This window comes from Culicoides brevitarsis, chromosome 1 (assembly GCF_036172545.1).
Source record: "Culicoides brevitarsis isolate CSIRO-B50_1 chromosome 1, AGI_CSIRO_Cbre_v1, whole genome shotgun sequence".
NCBI lineage: Eukaryota > Metazoa > Arthropoda > Insecta > Diptera > Ceratopogonidae > Culicoides > Culicoides brevitarsis.
In genome coordinates this window covers 24220109-24238055 of record NC_087085.1, presented here as the reverse complement: position 1 = coordinate 24238055, position 17947 = coordinate 24220109, and the positions used below count along the sequence as shown (strand labels likewise).

Here is a 17947-nt window from a genome sequence, read left to right as displayed (position 1 = left end):
AGAGAACTTATTTATGTTAGTGGACTTTTTAATTATGATACTATACATCGAAATGTTTTTAAATTGCAAAAAAATAATGTATATGATATATAATTATACTACATGATTAATATGTAGTAAAATATATAATTATTTTCATATATAGTTTCAAGTTAAAAGATTTCAATTTTAAAGATTAGGCCAAAATATTTGTTTAATGATTCTTGAAGATTGTTAATGTTGCAAAGTTGTCCCCTTTTTGTTTATAATACAAATAACTTCCACATAAGGATATATACACATAAAGCATCAAATTATTATAAACACTTATATTCAATAATTACTAAATTGCTTGTAATAAAACATTGCATAATAAATAAATAAATGTTCACGTTACCTTTTCGTATACAAAAAAAAAGAAACAGATCACAAGAAAATGTAACAATAATTATTAATTATTATAATTAACAATTATTAACAATTCTATTTAAAAATACATTTATGAATGAATGAAATTATTAAAACATGTTTAAAAAACTTAAGAAATGAAAATCTACGTCCTGCGATGACATACATATTATATATTCCAAAACAAATTATATAAATAAATATGTATTGAAAAACCAATAAACAAATGTTTTTTGAAAAATATTATGACTTCAATAATTACCAGTCCCCGCCCTAGATTAGACTAATCTGCTCAACGAAACAAATTAAAACATGTCTGAACCGGCTTCTTCAAAACAAATAGATGAACTTAAATAATTTTAAACAAAAAAAAAACCTAAAAGCTCTTTGAATTGGCATATTTTTTTGTGAAAAGTTAATTAGGTATGCTGATTGAAATAAAACCAAAGAAAAAAAATCGGTTTCAAAAAGAAATTTTTGTAAAAATGATTAAAATGCAATGTTTTTTTTAATTTTATTATAAAATATTTTTTTACATTTTTTGTGGTCTTCTCGATATTTTCAGTCATTTGCCAAAAAATAAAATGTCTTTGTGCACCGAAAACAATATATTTAGTATAGGAACATATACCTAAAAAAAAAGATAATCATCTTCTCATTTGAATAGTATATTGGCGGTACCCATCCATCAGAGTTGTACTCATTATCAGCAAAACTCAATTGACTTTTTTTCGTTTGTTCCTTCATACAAGAGGAAATATCAATTTAACTCATACGTCACTGTTTATACGTACATAAAACAGATGATTTTTGTTCGTTATTGCATGTATTTTTGAATCAGTATCTTTTAGACTCTTGAGTAGACAAAACAACAAAAAAACAAACCTGAAAATTGTATTAAAATAATAATAAAATAAATAATTGATAACTATCACTAAACATGTTTCGGACAGTAAATCGATTAAAAGTAGCTCAACAACATATTAATTTTCAGCTGCATAAAAACACAAATGTTTTACGTTATGTTTCTAGTAGCTCAATTTCTAAACGTGCGGCAGTTGGTGGTGTAAGTCGTTTTTACATGTTCATATTACTTTTTTAAGGGTAGTTAAAAACGGAATAATTCATCTTTCGTATTTCAAAATAAATTTCTTAAAAAATCTTGATAAGCATGACCGAGCTGACCTGTAAAATGAGGCTGAATTCAAATAATAATAAACAGACAGGTACAAATTTAGAGCAAGAAAAAGTGAACAGGAAAACACGATAGAACACTTTAAATTTATTTTTTTAATCGAATGGTTCAAAAAGCTAGCTTGAACTTCTTCACATAAAAAAAGATCAGTGATATTATTGTCCTATTTATTATAATCAAATTGATAAAGACAAACGAGTAACAAAATTTGTGACCTTAATAAAGCTGACCAATTTATTTTTTGATTTATTCATGTGACGTACATGTGACACAATAAATTACTTCGGAAAGAAATTACAATGAACTCTTGGTGATTAAAGTGCGTCATTTGTTTTGTTTAAGTGTTAATTTTTTAAAAATTTTCCTAATAACCTTTAAATCTCCTGTAAACGCCATATACCATAAAGGTCAAATTTATGATGCTCTTCAATGTTCTTCCTATTGCTAAATATTACATTACATCGTTAAGAAAATTGTAAATTGACAATTGTTATTAATTTACATAAACTTGTTATTTGCATTAAGACGAGAATTTTGTACATATATGCATGTTGTTTTTCAAATAAACAATTTGGAAAATCCAAAGTTTGACCGACATACCTACACATTCCAAAGATGATAAGATGTAAATATTATATTATATTATTAATGACTTACAGAAAGCAATTATATTCATAAACATGAATAAAATTCCAAATGAACTCAATAATAATGTCCATAACTTTTTAAAACGTTTTCTTTTAAAAAATATCTGTTTTTTTACAGTTAAAAAACCGTAAAACCGATAATTGTGGTCATAATTTGACAATTTATTTATTCTTTTGTTCCATTTTTTATCATTATTTATTTTAAAATGGACAATATTTATTTCAAATGATAATTTTTTTTGTTTGAATATTACTTTAAGCCAAATCAACGTAATATCCTAACTTCAGATCAAAGACGACAAGCAATGTTTACTGACCGTAGTCAATTAAAATACGCAAAACGTATTGTGGTGAAACTAGGAAGTGCAGTAATCACTCGCGAAGATAATGTTGGTTTAGCTCTAGGGCGATTAGCAAGTATTGTTGAACAAGTAAGACTTTAAATTAAAATAGTGTCTTAACCATACATTAATATATTTTAAATAAAAGGTTGCAGAATGTCAATTGGAAGGTCGGGAATGTATTATGGTAACAAGTGGAGCCGTGGCTTTTGGAAAACAAAAATTGGAACAAGAAGTCTTAATGTCAATGTCAATGCGAGAGACTTTATCCCCAAAAGATCACATGCAAGGAAATGTTATTGAACCACGAGCAGCGGCCGCTATTGGTCAATCTGGTAAGATGTTTACATTCTTGAGTAGCGACTATTTACATCTTAATTTTAACTCTATATGACATAGGTTTAATGTCTTTATATGATGCAATGTTTGCACAATATGGTGTGAAGGTAGCACAAGTCCTCGTAACTAAACCAGATTTTTACAATGAAGAAACACGAAAGCACCTTTTTAGTACATTATCAGAGTTAATTAGTCTAAATATTGTGCCAATCATAAATACTAATGATGCAGTCTCACCTCCTATGTTTGTCATGGATGAAGAAGTTGTTTTGTATGGACAAAAAAGGGTATGTGCTCCGACAAAATACGTGCATGTTGTAAATTTAAGGCGAAAAAGAAATATGTCTAGAGTGTTTCTCAAAGGCTAGTTTTTTCCACCTATTTCAGGGACTTAACATCAAAGATAATGACAGCCTAGCAGCTATGTTGGCATCTGAAGTCCAAGCCGACTTACTAATTTTAATGTCAGACGTTGATGGAATTTATAGTAAACCTCCTTGGGAAGATGGTGCTCGCCTTATGTCTGTATGTACATTGGACGATATCAATTCTATTAAATTTGGAGAAAAAGGAAAAGTTGGAACAGGAGGAATGGACTCAAAAGTCAAATCGGCAGCATGGGCTCTAGACCGTGGAGTAACTGGAATTATTTGCAATGGCGATCAAGAGGAAGCAATCAAAAAAATAATCAGTGGACGCAAGGTTGGAACATTTTTTACACAAAGTTCAGCAGGGGGATCAGCTACTGTGGAAGTTTTAGCTGAAAATGCTCGCGTTGGCGGTCGTATCGTGCAGAGTCTTCCTGCACATGAACGGGCCTCTTGTATTAACAATCTTGCTGATTTGCTATTGAGTAAAGAAAAATTTATTCTAGATGCAAATATGAAAGACTTAGAAGAAGCTCAAAAAAATGGCCTTGCAAAACCTCTTTTAGATCGTCTTGCGTTATCCTCTTCCAAATTGAAAACTCTTTCTACCGGTCTGCGACAAATTGCAGACACAAGCGAAAAGATTCTCGGACGAATAGTCCGTCGCACAAAACTTGCTGATGGCCTTGAGCTAAAACAAGTAACTGTACCTATAGGAGTGCTATTAATAATTTTTGAAAGTCGGCCAGATAGTTTGCCTCAAGTTGCAGCACTGTCAATTGCTTCTGGAAACGGTCTGTTACTAAAAGGTGGGAAAGAAGCTGCTCACAGCAATAAAGCATTAATGGAATTGGTAAAAGAAGCACTAGGTACAATAGGAGCGCCCAATGCAGTCTCTTTAGTTTCAACTCGTGAAGAAATCAGCGATTTATTGTCCATGGACAAACACATTGACCTCATAATTCCGAGAGGTTCTTCAGATTTAGTTCGCCAAATACAAGAAAAATCAAAACACATTCCAGTTCTAGGACACGCTGAAGGTGTTTGTCATGTTTATGTCGATAAAGATGCTGATTTAACAAAAGCTTTAAAAATTGTTCGTGATGCAAAATGTGACTATCCAGCAGGTATTTATATAAAACTTTATAATTCCACATAAATTTTGTCCATTATAATGTTCATTTTAAGCATGTAATGCAATGGAGACCCTACTCATTCACAAAGATCTCATGAAAGGTCCGTTTTTCAACCAAGTATGCTCAATGCTCCAACAAGAAGGTGTAAAAATTTACTCGGGGAAAAAACTTGTTGAGACGTTGACTTTTGGACCGCCTGCGGCAAAGACCATGAAACATGAATATGGAGCACTTGAATGCTGTATTGAAGTAGTTGATGACACAGAAGCAGCAATCAATCACATTCATCGTTTTGGAAGTAGTCATACAGATGTAATCATCACTGAAAATGGTAAGCATTTGAAAGGAGACAATAAATTTCACAAAATTGTTTTGTTACCAACATTTTTGCCGCCTATTTTTGTTATACATTACAGACTCGATTGCCAAACATTTTCAACAGCAAGTTGATAGTGCCTGTGTCTTCCATAATGTCAGTTCTAGGTAAATATCATACATACTATTTTATTAAAGGTTAAATCGAAATTTAAATCTTAATTTTGTAGATTTGCTGATGGCTTTCGTTTTGGACTTGGAGCTGAAGTAGGAATCTCAACGGCCCGCATTCACGCGCGTGGTCCAGTAGGAGTGGAAGGTCTTTTAACTACAAAATGGATACTTGATGGACATGATCACACAGCTGCCGAGTTTAATGATGGAACAAAACAATGGATACACGAACAACTTCCTATTGATCCTTAGATTAATCTATTGTCATTATATTTTCTTTAAGTTATTTCACGAAATCATAACACGCTTAAACCAAAGATCCAAATAATCGGGTTTCAATATATTTAAATACATAACTAATTATTTTTTTACTCATTTATATTTCTCAAAAAGTTTGTTGATAAATGTTTATTGTATACAATTTCATACTTTCATTTAGTTATATTAAATGTATGTCATAAATACATAATTTCTTGTGAAAAAAATACTAATTTGTTATTACATTAAGATGTGAGAGCTACGAACTGATGGAACACATCCAAAATGTGGGTGTCCAAATCGGATGTAAACAACAAACTTTCCAAGGTACTACTGTATTTTTGCACTTGTTCGTGATGCTAAGAGTAATAAAAAATCGTATTAGAATTAGAAAACTTTAAGGTTACAAAAAAACTTATTTAGGTAAAGAAAATTAAAAAATCTTACCATCAAAAATACTTGTTGAAGACGACCGATTGTCCATCGATACCAATCTATAAAAAATTTTAAATCTTATTTTGTAAAACAAATAATTTAACATTGTACAAAATAATACCTGTGTCAGGATCACGGCCATCCGTGTCACATTTAACCAAATGTTCTGTTAAGATCATGATAAAACGTTGAAAGATAATCAAAAAAAGTTTTTTTTGGTCAACATAAGCAGCATCGAGTTTTTCTTCGGCTCGTTCGAGCATCTAAACAAAAAAATTGAATTTAATTAAAAGTTTTTTTTTCACAATATGTACTCACATCTTCAGTTGGTTTCTCTCCACTATCTCCTATTTTTCGTTTTCGTCCTACACTTACTCCTCCACCATCTTCGTCAGTTTCGCTTGACGAAGATTCAGCAGTGTGAGCTAGTTTTTCTTTTGACTCTTGGAGCTCTTGTGCTACAAAAAAAAAATAATTTAATGGATAGATATAAGTAATGTTCGGAATATGTTGATATGGAAAAAGCCATGCATGTTTCCTGATTTCCAAAATTTCCATGAGCAAATTAGCTCAAAATAAACAATAATTTACATTTAATTTAAAATGTTGACATAGATTTACAATGCAATTGACAGAAAAACATTTGATTGTTATTTGATTGACATTATGTGGAAAGTTTTGTACATATTTTGAATATTTGCTGAATTGGATATTTACCTAGTTTAACAACATGCTTATTCATCTTTTTAATAGTTAAATGCAGAATTTCCCACAAATACATTTTTGTGAATTCCGGCCCCATCTTTTTTGAAAAGACCCATGTTGCAACTGTAGAACATTCGACAATTTGAGTCTTTAGCAACTTGTCAACAATAACTACCACCATTTGTTGGTGGTCATGAAATAGTTCAAATACATTATCCAAGATACATTGCTGAGCGCCATCAGAATCCGCTAACATCTTAAATACATAATGAAATTTTGAGATTGCCGCAAATGCGTGTGAGAAACTCTTTGATGCCAAGTTGAGAAGGGTCTGTACAAATACTTCAATCTTTAATGGGTTGAAAGATGAGTCACCAGTGTCCATATCACGCGATACTAAAAACATAGAAAAGACGTAAAGATTTTTGTACATGGTAACAAAAATAGTAATAAATATTTACATGGATTAGGAAGGTCCTCCAATTCACGCAAAACATCTTCGGCCGTACATTTTTGACGAATAGCGACCACAAGCTTATGAGCAGTTGCAGTACCTGGCAATGAGGCTGAAATAACAACAAATAAGAATTATGTGCCAATAAAAAAGAAAAATTATTTCGTGTTTTAATAATTTATAATGAAAAGTGAGATTTCGATTTGATCCATAAACTTTGTCTAAACAAAAATGTATTAATGTTCAGTGATGCTAGTGAATTTTGGTATAATTACTTTTTTTTCGTTGCATGTTGCATTTAAAAAGTTTTGCTTTCTATCTTGCGTTTATAATTTGTTTTGCATGAACAAGTAATCACAATCTGTAAATTAATTGGCTTAACGAAAAACTGAGATCTATAATATTTTTTATCTAATTTTTTTAATCGAAAGTTTTTCAGTACGTTATAGTTTTGTTTTAGCAAAGACAAAGATGAAATCCTTCTTGGATCAATCTTTAGTTTCTTGTAGTGCATGTAGATTTTTTATTAAGCTATTTATAATTGAAAAAATGTATGTAAATCCAATAAGTATCTAAATGTTAGGACAAAAATGTAATCAATGATTTTTGTTTATACCCATTATGACCATTTTATGATATCGACCGTGGGATTAATCTATTTTTTTGCCCTGATTTTACTGTCAAGCAGTTGACAGTTTATTGTAAATTTAGCTCTCTATTTTTTTCAATTAAATATTTTTTTGATATTTAAATTGAGAACAATGGTCATAGTTTTAACTCCAATTGAACGATTCTCGTGTAATTTGCTAAAATACTGACTATTAATTGATGATACGGTAGAATTAGAAAAAAACAAGACGCTCTTTAATGAATTGAGACAAAAGTTTTATTACAAAACTGATGGAAGGACATAAGAGGATGGAACTTAACAATCTCGATAATGTTAACATTAATTTTTTTCCTGTTAAAATATCATACGAAAATAATAATCTCTTGTAGGTGAGTCCTATTCAAAATAAAGCCCTTTTTTGTGTCCTTAAGTGGGTCACTATATATCAAAAAAAAAATGAACTTTTGTGGCGCAGACTTTTGATAAGTGCTTTTCATGTGCAAAATTTGACGTATCCACAAAATACCATTTGGCCATGCCCCGTCAAGGACTGGAAGCGATGCTGTGATATTTGGTTTTTAATTAGTATTAAGTAGTCTATTCATTGCGATATCTTTCTTTTTAAATAGCTGTGCATTTATTGGGTCCCTTTAAAAGTTTATAGAATTTTATATGTATAGCATATCCGCTTCATGTTAAATAATTCAATGGAATAAAATATTATTGTATTGTATTGTAAGATATCGATCAAACAATTAAAAAATCCAAATTTTCTAAAAGTTGTTTTTAGTTGGAAAAGTAACGTTTAACATGTCATTTGGAAGATATAATAATTTACAAGATGATTTCGCAGAAGAGGGACTTGGACGTTCCTCTCGTTTATCCGTAATTTCAGAAAAATCAAACGACGCTTTTGATCAGTGTATGAATGGAAATCGAGATAGCTTCAACGATGACTCAGTTTTTTCTTTGGAAGACGAAAGCCTTTTGGAACACGAGAGTTCCAAATCGTCTGATGTGGGAGGCCTACTATCTTTTCTTGAGCGACATTTCGTTGTTTGCACTTTGAAGGATGCCATTAACCAGCTCATCATTGCTAATAGTGGTGAGAAAAGTGTAATTTTGAGCTCTTTTGAAAAACGAAAACCAATGGCTGAGAGATTTAAAAATCCACGACGCGACAATCTTATCCAAGTTAAAACCATTGAACGAGTAGACAATGTAATGAAAAAGATGTTGATGGTAAAATTACGAAATGACACATCTCATTTACGAAAAATATTAACTGACACTTGTGGCGAAATAGATAAAAATGCAACTTTTACAACATTGAAATATTACGTCGATGAGGAAAGTCAAGCAGAGAATGAGGAAGAAAAATTGGTAGAAGACTATGTTAAAAATAAAAACTTGTTGGAGTTTCTAGGGAAGCGGTACAAAAACGATTTTGAAAAACACAAACAACTGTGTTTTGACCTTGATAGCAAAATCCACGAATTAGAAAACGAAATTCATGTAAGACATAATGAATTTATTCATATATATTAAATATATAATTCATTATTAAAATTTCTCATAATTATATATTTTAGGATATTGAATTAGAAAATCAAATAAAACTGCGTCTAGTGGAAAAGTGGGAGTCAAGTCGCCACGAACAAGCTCGTGTAATTCTCACACGAAAAGAGGAGGAACTCTGCAAAGGCTACGAGACTGTATTACAAAAACGTTCAAGTGAAATTGAAGTGATGCAAGAAGTAAAAACATTCGTACAAGCAAGTATCGATGCTTTAAATAAACAAATTGATTATTGGATTGAAAAACATGAAAAAGAGGTTCAGAAGCTGGATGCTGACATCAACTCATCTAATCACCGTATTTCTGAAATTAAATCCAAAACGGAAGAACTAAAATTGGTATTTGATGCGAGACAAATTGAAATAGATGCGTATATGATTGAAAGGCAGAAGAAATTAGCAATAAAAAACTTTGCTCAGCTTCAATGGAATAGCGCTATTAAAATTCAGGCATGGTGGCGTGGGGTCATGGTAAGAGCTGGACTCGGTCAATTTCGACGAAAAGGTAAAAAACCAAAAAAGCCCAAAAAGAATGCAGGAAAAGGGAAAAAGAAGTAATTTCTTGATATAATATTTTAGATAAAGTAATCAATTCCGAAATTTTTTACATTTTTTATATTTTAAATATTTTAATATTCATATTTTGGTAAAATAAATATTTGTACAGTCCAGTATTTTTTTTTTTCAAAGAATTGTATTCCAGGTTCGGAATTTTCATACGGAATTTTAGCAATTTTCTTTTAATTTCTGCTAAATTATTATATTATTTTTCAGATCATGTTTTATTATTTATAGCTCAAGTTTTAATTAGATATGTTTGGCGAAAATGTTACACCGTCAAATCTGTCGAATACAATAGATGGGAAATAAAACTATTTTTAAATTCAAAATGAATTATGTATTTTTTTTTTCACTATGCGATTTTTTTTACTTGATTTATATCAATTTTTTCAGTTAAATAAACAAACTCAATTTGCAACTACTTTCAATTTTTAAATTACTTTATAATATATTTAAAATAACATTTAATTTCTTTATAGCAGGTGGTACTAAACTGAGTTATTAACCGTTTTATGCAAAATTATCATGAAATGATAACAGTGAAAAAATGGTACAATCAAATTAATACCTATTTTTCTCCAAGTTGATTGCTGCCAAAAACTTAAAATGTGAAATGTGTTGTTAACCTACTATTTATCATTAACGTCATGCCAAATTAAATGATGAACAAAACTTCCTTTTCACTTTTTGTTGCGTTTTATTTAAAGTTATTATTAAAAATATTTTTTCAAGATACAAACTGTACGTAAGACACACGTAATAGAAGAATATTACAAATCATAACATTTACTAAGTTGGAATAAAAATCAAAGCTCTTAAATTTCCATTTAATACCTAACTTAAGAATTAAATAATAACTTTGTGAGCTCAGTAAAGCACAAAAAATTAAAGTGTCGATAAATTGCAAAGAAATTAATGAAAAATACATAAACCAAATCTGTATAAAAATATCTTGTACATAAATAACCTGACATAAAATAAAAAATCATTGTTTTTTATTGTAAATAAATAATATTTTTTATCCATGTATTATCTATTTATTTTTTATTTATAACATTTTTATGTAAAAAAATATATACATATTATATTTTAAATAATATTTTAAAGGAAGTATAAAAAAGTGCATTTTACATATTTAATTAATATTGAAAGTGTTCCATAGTATATTTCAAGATTTCTAACTGTCCATAGCTTTATTTGTAGATTTTGAAATGTTCGTTTTTGCATGAAATATTGAAAGGGTTAATTTCAATGAAAAGGGTCGTGAAAACTTAAAAAAATGTTACATTGAACAAAAATTCTAATGTGTTAAATAATTATTTATTTATTTCGATTGCAAACCTGAATTGGTGTTGCTTTTAAAAAAAACTTTCGACGGGGTCTACCGCACTCCATGATTTTTTTTTTTCATTTTATTTTATATGGTTGATGATAAATTATTAAAAAAATGTTTTCTCTAAACCATCACTATTTAGAAAAACCTAAATCATAAAGCATGTAAACTACGGAATTGCAGAAATAATACAGGTAATTTAGTTAAAACAATACATTTAATAATAAACAAAACTCCGTTCGCGAATGTATGAACAAGCACGTGATGTAAAGCTTTCCTTCTCCATGAAAAAGTTTTACATGGCGAGTTTCATTTATAGTGGTGTTTGCTTTTTGTTTTTTGTTGATTTTAGTATTTAACTTGCATTCAATCAAAAAGGTTGTATATGTTTAAAAGCATATTTCAAAGTACACATAAATTAAGAATATGATTGATGATCAAATTTAGTTTTAAATTTACTAAGTGTTGAAGCAGATGTTAAAAATTAAAATGTGGATTATTGTAAATGATAATAAAGACACAGTAAAGTATTGAAACTTAAATACAAAGAAAGCTATTGATAATTTTTTTTTATGATCGAATCATTAGAATGTAAAAAACAATATAATTTAAAGTTTCAATAAATATTTTTGTGCAAACAATCAAATTTAAAATGAATAAATTTTTGAAATACAATCTAGGCCTTTTAACTATAATAAAATTGGTGAGTAACCATTGTATCATTTCAAAATGATTAAATATTTTGATTGTATTAATTTTATTCTAATTAGGTAATCATATTATATCATTATAATACTGGTTTTGAAATACCAAATTGTTAATTGAATAATAAGGAAAAACTTTTATGTTATGGACTTTATGGTTAGAAAAAAAAAATAGATATACTTTTAGCAAAACAAATTTAAAAAACAGGAGTAAAAGATATTTATTTGAAATATTTTTTTTACAATTTTACAAGAACATCCTACACTCGGTGTATTCAAGAATTATTTGTTATTTGTTAAATTAAAAATCTAAAGGTTCTTTTTGTAAATTGTGTATTGTAGTATTATTCAATTTTTGAAAACCGTTTGTTGTCTTTTGTTTTATTCATTTACATGTAGTATGTAAAACATACATGTTTTCAATGCCATTAAAATAAATATTAAAATATATTACATGTTTTTTTTTATTATAATGTCTAACAAAAACAACTTAAATTTTCAAGACTGTGTATACAAATTTATTATTTTGGTTGAAAATAAGAGTTTTATATATGAGATTCGTTTACCTATATAACGAAAAGCTTTTAGCATATTACATATACCAAATATTACCAAAGATTTTTACAAGAAATAAAAACATAAGTAGTAAAATACACTTCTTTTTCATTTTCTGGGTCAAGGTTATGATGAGCAACAAAGCAGAAACAAACACATTCTTTGTAAAATTTATATTTATATATCAAATAAATCAAACAATTATCCATTAAAAATTAAGATATGTTCGAAAAATAATATTTAAAATCATATTTTGTTTGAATAAATTTCAGATATTGTTTGTTCAAAGCGAACACGCGTATAACGAAGTCATCTTTTCACCAAAACAACAAGAGAGATATTCAAGAAGAATAGTGTACTATAAACCAAAGAATGATAGACCCGAAACGAGTACTCAAGTGCCTTGGGAAGATGTTTTAAAAGAAACTGTTATCCTTACATTGAACAATAGTGAAAATAGTTCTGAGAGGTAAATTACTAAAAGATTAGTTTGCTCCACATGAAACTCAAAATTTGTGTAATGAAGACAAAAAACAAGTGATTCGAAAAATTTTACACAACACTTATGGCTTTCATTTGGAGTGGACTATTATAACATTCGAATTATAAATTTATTTTTATCATTATCAAACAGATCAAAATGGTATTCTGTCAAAAAAAGACAAAATCAGATTCTGAAAGCAACTTATAACGGCTTGTATGATCCAAATATTCCCAAGTTTGGCGATATTGTTCTGCTAGGGAAAGGAACACTTCAAAAGACAGACAATGATACATATTCATTCATCCAATCGAGTCACAATTGTAACAAGTTTTGTTTTGAAGATCAGCAAGAAAGGCCAAACGTTACAGCAGTTTGGACAGTTGAACGAATAAGACACCGTGATCCTGATCGTGGACACAGATACGAATTGAAATTTACAGTTGTCCCATTAAATGAAAATAAAACGAATGGAGCAGACACGGGATTAAGAATTAGTAAAAGCTATATAGTACGTGACGAGGACTATCCAAAATATTTTAGTCAGGAAACAACTAGCAGTACAACGCAAAATATCAATCAAGCGAGGTCGATGTCCATTTTACTGCCTCGTAGATCCAGTACACAGCGGATTGATGCGTCCACTAGACGTACAGTTTTTGATATGTTTGATTTTAGTCCAATCACAAATGCTTTTACAAATCCATTTTCAAACAAAATAAGACCTGAATTTAATATGTTCGACAATTTCATTGCTAAACCATCACAGATCCGCATGCCTCCTCCTAATGGATATCCTATCGTTCGAAGGCCTGTAAATAAAGTTCGATTTCCAGACCAACGTACACCCTTTAGTGGACATCAATCATCTGGGGTTCATATCTTTCTAAATGGAAATCACCCTCTAAAACCATCTCAAGTCACACAATCAGACAAAACGAGCGTTTATGATTTAGATAAAGTTTATGATTATAACAAGATGATGGAATACCAAGGCTCGATTAATGCAAAAAAAGTATTTCCTGACTTAGTTAAAGAAACAACGGAAGTAACGGATAATACTTTGGATTATCGAAATCCGCCTAGTCAACATCTAAATAAAGCTCCAAATGGCGGACAAAGTAAAACGGGTGAAGGGGCCTTTCAATATACAACAGTTTTCGGACCATCAGTGACTCAAACCCAAGTCCCTCAAATTGGACCTCAAGTGACAACAGGTCTTTTGTATCCAATGCATTCGATACCCTTTACAACTGTTCCTCATATTCCACTTGCACCTTGGATTTTTCCTTTTGGTCCTCATATTCCACCCCAAGCGCCATTTTCTCTTGCCCACCACCAACAACAAACTCCGCAAGCTAATTTAATTCCACACCCAAATGCTAATCATCTTTCGACATCGGCACTATCAAATGTGCAACATCACATTCCACCTTTTCAGCCACTTCATCATTCTATGACAAAGATAAGGCCTTTACCTCGCATTCCTACCAATCCTCCTCTAAAGAAAGAGGTGAATGTGCATATATTTAAAGAAAGTCCCAAAGAGCCGCAAACATACTCTGCCCCTGACCCGTTTTTCCCACAAACATCTACGAATCATCCATCTACGTCTACTTATAAGAGCGTCCTTCCATCACCTTATTCAACTGTGAGTTTGGAGTCAACAACTGGAGCCACTATATTTACAGACAAACAACAACATTTTACACATACTCCAGTTCATCTTACGGACGATGACGAATTTCAACCTATCAAACCTGTCGTCGAAACCACATTTGCCCCAACGCCACGAGTATTTCACGCAAGTAGTTTTAGCACACCAAAACCAGACTTTATAAATTCGCAAATTCCTCTTCCTGATCGTGATGAAAATAGAAAAACTCCGTCTTCTGATTCGAAATCTCAATTGAAAAAGACAAAAAATCGAATCTATGGAACAGGAGTAAATAATCTAGGGCGGGTGAAACCATTTAGGCCATCAACATTGTACTCAACGACGACTGTAACAAGTGTTGGAACAGTTGGTAGTTCAAAGTATCGTAACTCGTATAAGCCCACTGAAAAACCTATATTAAAGTGGATTCCTAAGAAATCCAGAAAGCCTCTTGTAGATGAAATTCCATCACTTTCTAGTTCAACTATTACAACAACAACTGTTAAAACTACAACTAATAAGCAAGAACCAGCAAAGCCCACTAATTTATCATTTATAGTTGAATCCACCACTTTAAGGCCTAAAACGGTGCAAGCGACAACGCAATTTACGAAAACTACAATAGCAAAATCAACTGTAAGTACCACAATAAAACCGATTCCTAGATTCAGAGGAAGGGGAAGATATTCATTAAAAAGGCGTGGAGATAACAAAACTGATTACGGATCTTTGGAAGATAGAATTACATCACAAGAGTCTAAGACCAGTATAAGCACATCTGTAAGCATTGAAACAAACAATAGAAGAAGATTACAACGGAAACGTGTTTCAAGATTCAATAATACATTATTGACAACGACTACGGAAAGTCCCAAAAGAGGTCAAACAGTATTGTATGTCACAAGTACACCAACGTTAGCACCCTTTCTTCCCACAACATCAGTAGAACCGTCCACTACAATAACGTCAGAAATAATAAGAGCAAATGTGCATCCACTCGATACAAAAATTGATGAGTTACATTTATTTAAAGCCACTGATGCTCATGATCAATCAGAAGTCCCGTCAAATATTAATGAACTGGATAACTTGGCTGTTTCCATTCTGGAACATGCACGTTCTCTGCATTCAGAGCAGAATTATAATCAAAACCGTAAAGAAAACAAAAAAACTATTAATAATTACCATAGAAACTCGAACAACGACGACAACAATAAACTACCATTAGAGACTTTTTTTCGGCAATAGGGGACATTCATAAATTATGTCGCGCACTACGAATAAAAGACGTTAATACGTCCAACATTAAAATATGCGAAAGTGCTTATTTGATAAATAATGTTGCGGATTACGTTCAAAAAGTAACGAGAAATAGAAAAAATAGAAAAGTGCGATAATATTGATAATGGTCCCCAAAATAGACTGACTTATACCTAAGTATGTATACAATTATGTTTTTTAATGAGTTGTTAAAAAAAAATAAAAATATAACACCATAGAATCATAAGTGACTCAAAAAATCTTATGTAATTGATTTAAAAATTTATAATACATTAAAAAAGTAGCACGTAAACCAAAAATAATGAAATGTAACTGTATCACTGTAATTTATTTTTACTTAACTGACTGCAATACGTTGAATTAAAAAATTAAATATAAATGTAATGGAGCAAACGTGAGATCTTTTTGTATATTAAAGTAAATATATTTTTTACGATGATTATGTTTTTCAATCGTATAATTCATAAAGTGTATAAAATAAGAATTATAAAAGTTATGAAATTCAGATATATTTTATTTTTTGACATTTTTTTAATATCTCAAAATACATATAGAGTAACATAGAGTTTTGTAAGTACTCACCGGCTCCTTCATGCATGTATTTGTAGTCTGGCTTTGGTTCTGGCGGTATTAATCTGGAATACGCTTCTGGCATCATTTCTTTAATACGCTGGTGATACGAAAGTCTTTAAATTAGAAGCGTGTAATACATTAGATATAGTTGGTTTCTTCTGTAGCAAAATTCAATTTTACCTTAAAGATTTGTGTAAAACTTCTTGAATAAATTTGGGACGTGGATGTTCTGGTTCTAAAAGCAAACAGCTATCCCAATCATCCCAAGACCATCTAAACTGGAAGTTACTTAAGTGATATGAGAACCAGTTAACAAAGCGGTCAAAACACGATGTGTTCATTGAATCAATTCGCATAAAAAGGATCTCAGTAGCTTGTGCTAGCACTTGAGGCATAGTCGATGGTTGAAGTTTACACAGTTCTATGAGAATCGAGCCATAACAAATATCCAAGTAGCGAGGCGTTGGCATATGGAATAGTTCCCCAAATATAACTTCTACAATACAATATTCCAGAGGAATTTTACTTTTGTAAGGGAAGTTGAGCAAATGAGCTGCACAATCTTTACGCTCTTTATGATGATTTTGAATGATCGAATGTAAATGTTCCTCGATTAAAAACCGCTCAATTGAATGAGCTCCTGGCAGTATAGGACCATCGGGACAATCAGTATAATCAAACATGCGATAAACAACCCATGGCATTGGATACGAGTAAGATTCATGGTGTGGCGGTGGAACAATTGCTGGCAAATTGTGTTGCAAAGCTTCACATAACACAGAGTCAAAGGTCAAGTATGGGCGAGGTATGTGCTTTTCTGCCCAATTATCTTGACGGAGTTTTCGTATTTGTGCCCACAAACAGTCCAAATACTCTTCTTGAGGATGCGGGGCGTCGACGGACCACACTCTTAATGCATTGTGATGCTTCTTTGTGCGTTTATTTAAGAAAACCTCAATGCGCACTAACAAATTTTCCAATGCAGCTTCTTTTTTTTCATATAAATCACGTCCGACCCACGGTAAAGTCGAAAGAACCGCAAACACATACCAATCCCGGCGAACTTGTGGTACTGTATCATCATTTGCCGTGTCAATCATATTGTCGAGAAGTTGCAACAGTGATGATGCCGAGATTACGTGACAATTCACTAAATCTGCAAGAAATCTCAAAGAAAATCGAGCGGCGTCCCACTTGCAGGATTTTAAGCTTTCTTTGAATGTTTTGACCATATGATCTACAAACTCTCCGCCAAAATTGTAATTCTTTGCGTTCAAAAGACCCACTAATGTTGTGTATATTGTGCATTTTTCTGGCATTTTAATAGCACAATCCGACAATATACGTAAAATTTTTGACCGGAACGTTCCTAAATCCGCTTCTAATACCGATACCAAGCCTTCCAAGTTGGATTCTAATGAAGATGTGCTTTTCTCCCCTACTCGCAGAATGAGCGACTCCAGGCGGTCCTCAATCTCCTGATTTTCCGATACTCGACGACGCTTACGACCGCGCTCTAAAAAAACAAAAAATAGTTTTCATTCATAGTTACACCGTCCATGAGTGTCGTTTAAAGGACCGCGCAAAAATCAGGTATGCATTGAAAATTCAACAAAATTACCATATCCATCGTCATCGTCATATGCCCGTCTTCGATTCATTATATTAATATCTTTTAATTTGGTATATCTTCTTTATTTTAGGCAAAATATTCACTTGATTTCATCGAATTGAATTTTACCACCGCGTAACTAATAAGGACAGTTAATATAGAAATTTGGCGTGGGCTTAGAAATTTCACATATTTTGACTTAGGGCACACAAATACTTAAATTTAGTATTTATTTAAAAGTGAAAACTG

General features: G+C 31.1%; 2 protein-coding genes across 2 annotated transcripts; one reads left to right on the top strand and one right to left on the bottom strand.

Annotated features, from left to right (window-relative positions):
- The first annotated feature begins 1254 nt into the window (after positions 1 to 1254).
- On the top strand, positions 1255 to 5262 carry LOC134827601 (delta-1-pyrroline-5-carboxylate synthase). The gene is made up of 8 exons (XM_063840320.1): positions 1255 to 1453; positions 2490 to 2660; positions 2719 to 2905; positions 2970 to 3196; positions 3297 to 4404; positions 4466 to 4744; positions 4830 to 4896; positions 4959 to 5262. Exons 1-8 carry the CDS (start codon positions 1328 to 1330, stop codon positions 5152 to 5154), a joined length of 2361 nt encoding a protein of 786 aa, XP_063696390.1. The 5' UTR covers positions 1255 to 1327; the 3' UTR covers positions 5155 to 5262.
- Positions 5263 to 5268: 6 nt separating this feature from the next.
- LOC134827600 (nuclear cap-binding protein subunit 1) lies at positions 5269 to 17844 on the bottom strand. Its single transcript, XM_063840319.1, has 9 exons — positions 17708 to 17844; positions 16267 to 17602; positions 16096 to 16199; positions 6762 to 6866; positions 6313 to 6696; positions 5914 to 6053; positions 5717 to 5858; positions 5608 to 5654; positions 5269 to 5519 (listed from the first exon to the last, which is right to left on the bottom strand). Exons 1-9 carry the CDS (start codon positions 17745 to 17747, stop codon positions 5406 to 5408), a joined length of 2412 nt encoding a protein of 803 aa, XP_063696389.1. The 5' UTR covers positions 17748 to 17844; the 3' UTR covers positions 5269 to 5405.
- Between the last annotated feature and the right edge of the window lie 103 nt (positions 17845 to 17947).

Coding starts and splice junctions, on each gene's coding strand:
- LOC134827601 (XM_063840320.1), top strand. CDS start 1,328: ATGTTTCGGACAGTAAATCGATTAAAAGTAGCTCAACAACATATTAAT. Junction 3,197..3,296: donor TTTTGTATGGACAAAAAAGG/GTATGTGCTCCG, acceptor CACCTATTTCAG/GGACTTAACATCAAAGATAA. Junction 4,897..4,958: donor TTCCATAATGTCAGTTCTAG/GTAAATATCATA, acceptor TTAATTTTGTAG/ATTTGCTGATGGCTTTCGTT.
- LOC134827600 (XM_063840319.1), bottom strand. CDS start 17,747: ATGAATCGAAGACGGGCATATGACGATGACGATGGATATG. Junction 17,603..17,707: donor TGACGATGACGATGGATATG/GTAATTTTGTTG, acceptor TTGTTTTTTTAG/AGCGCGGTCGTAAGCGTCGT. Junction 6,054..6,312: donor TAAGCATGTTGTTAAACTAG/GTAAATATCCAA, acceptor TTTTTTTTGTAG/CACAAGAGCTCCAAGAGTCA.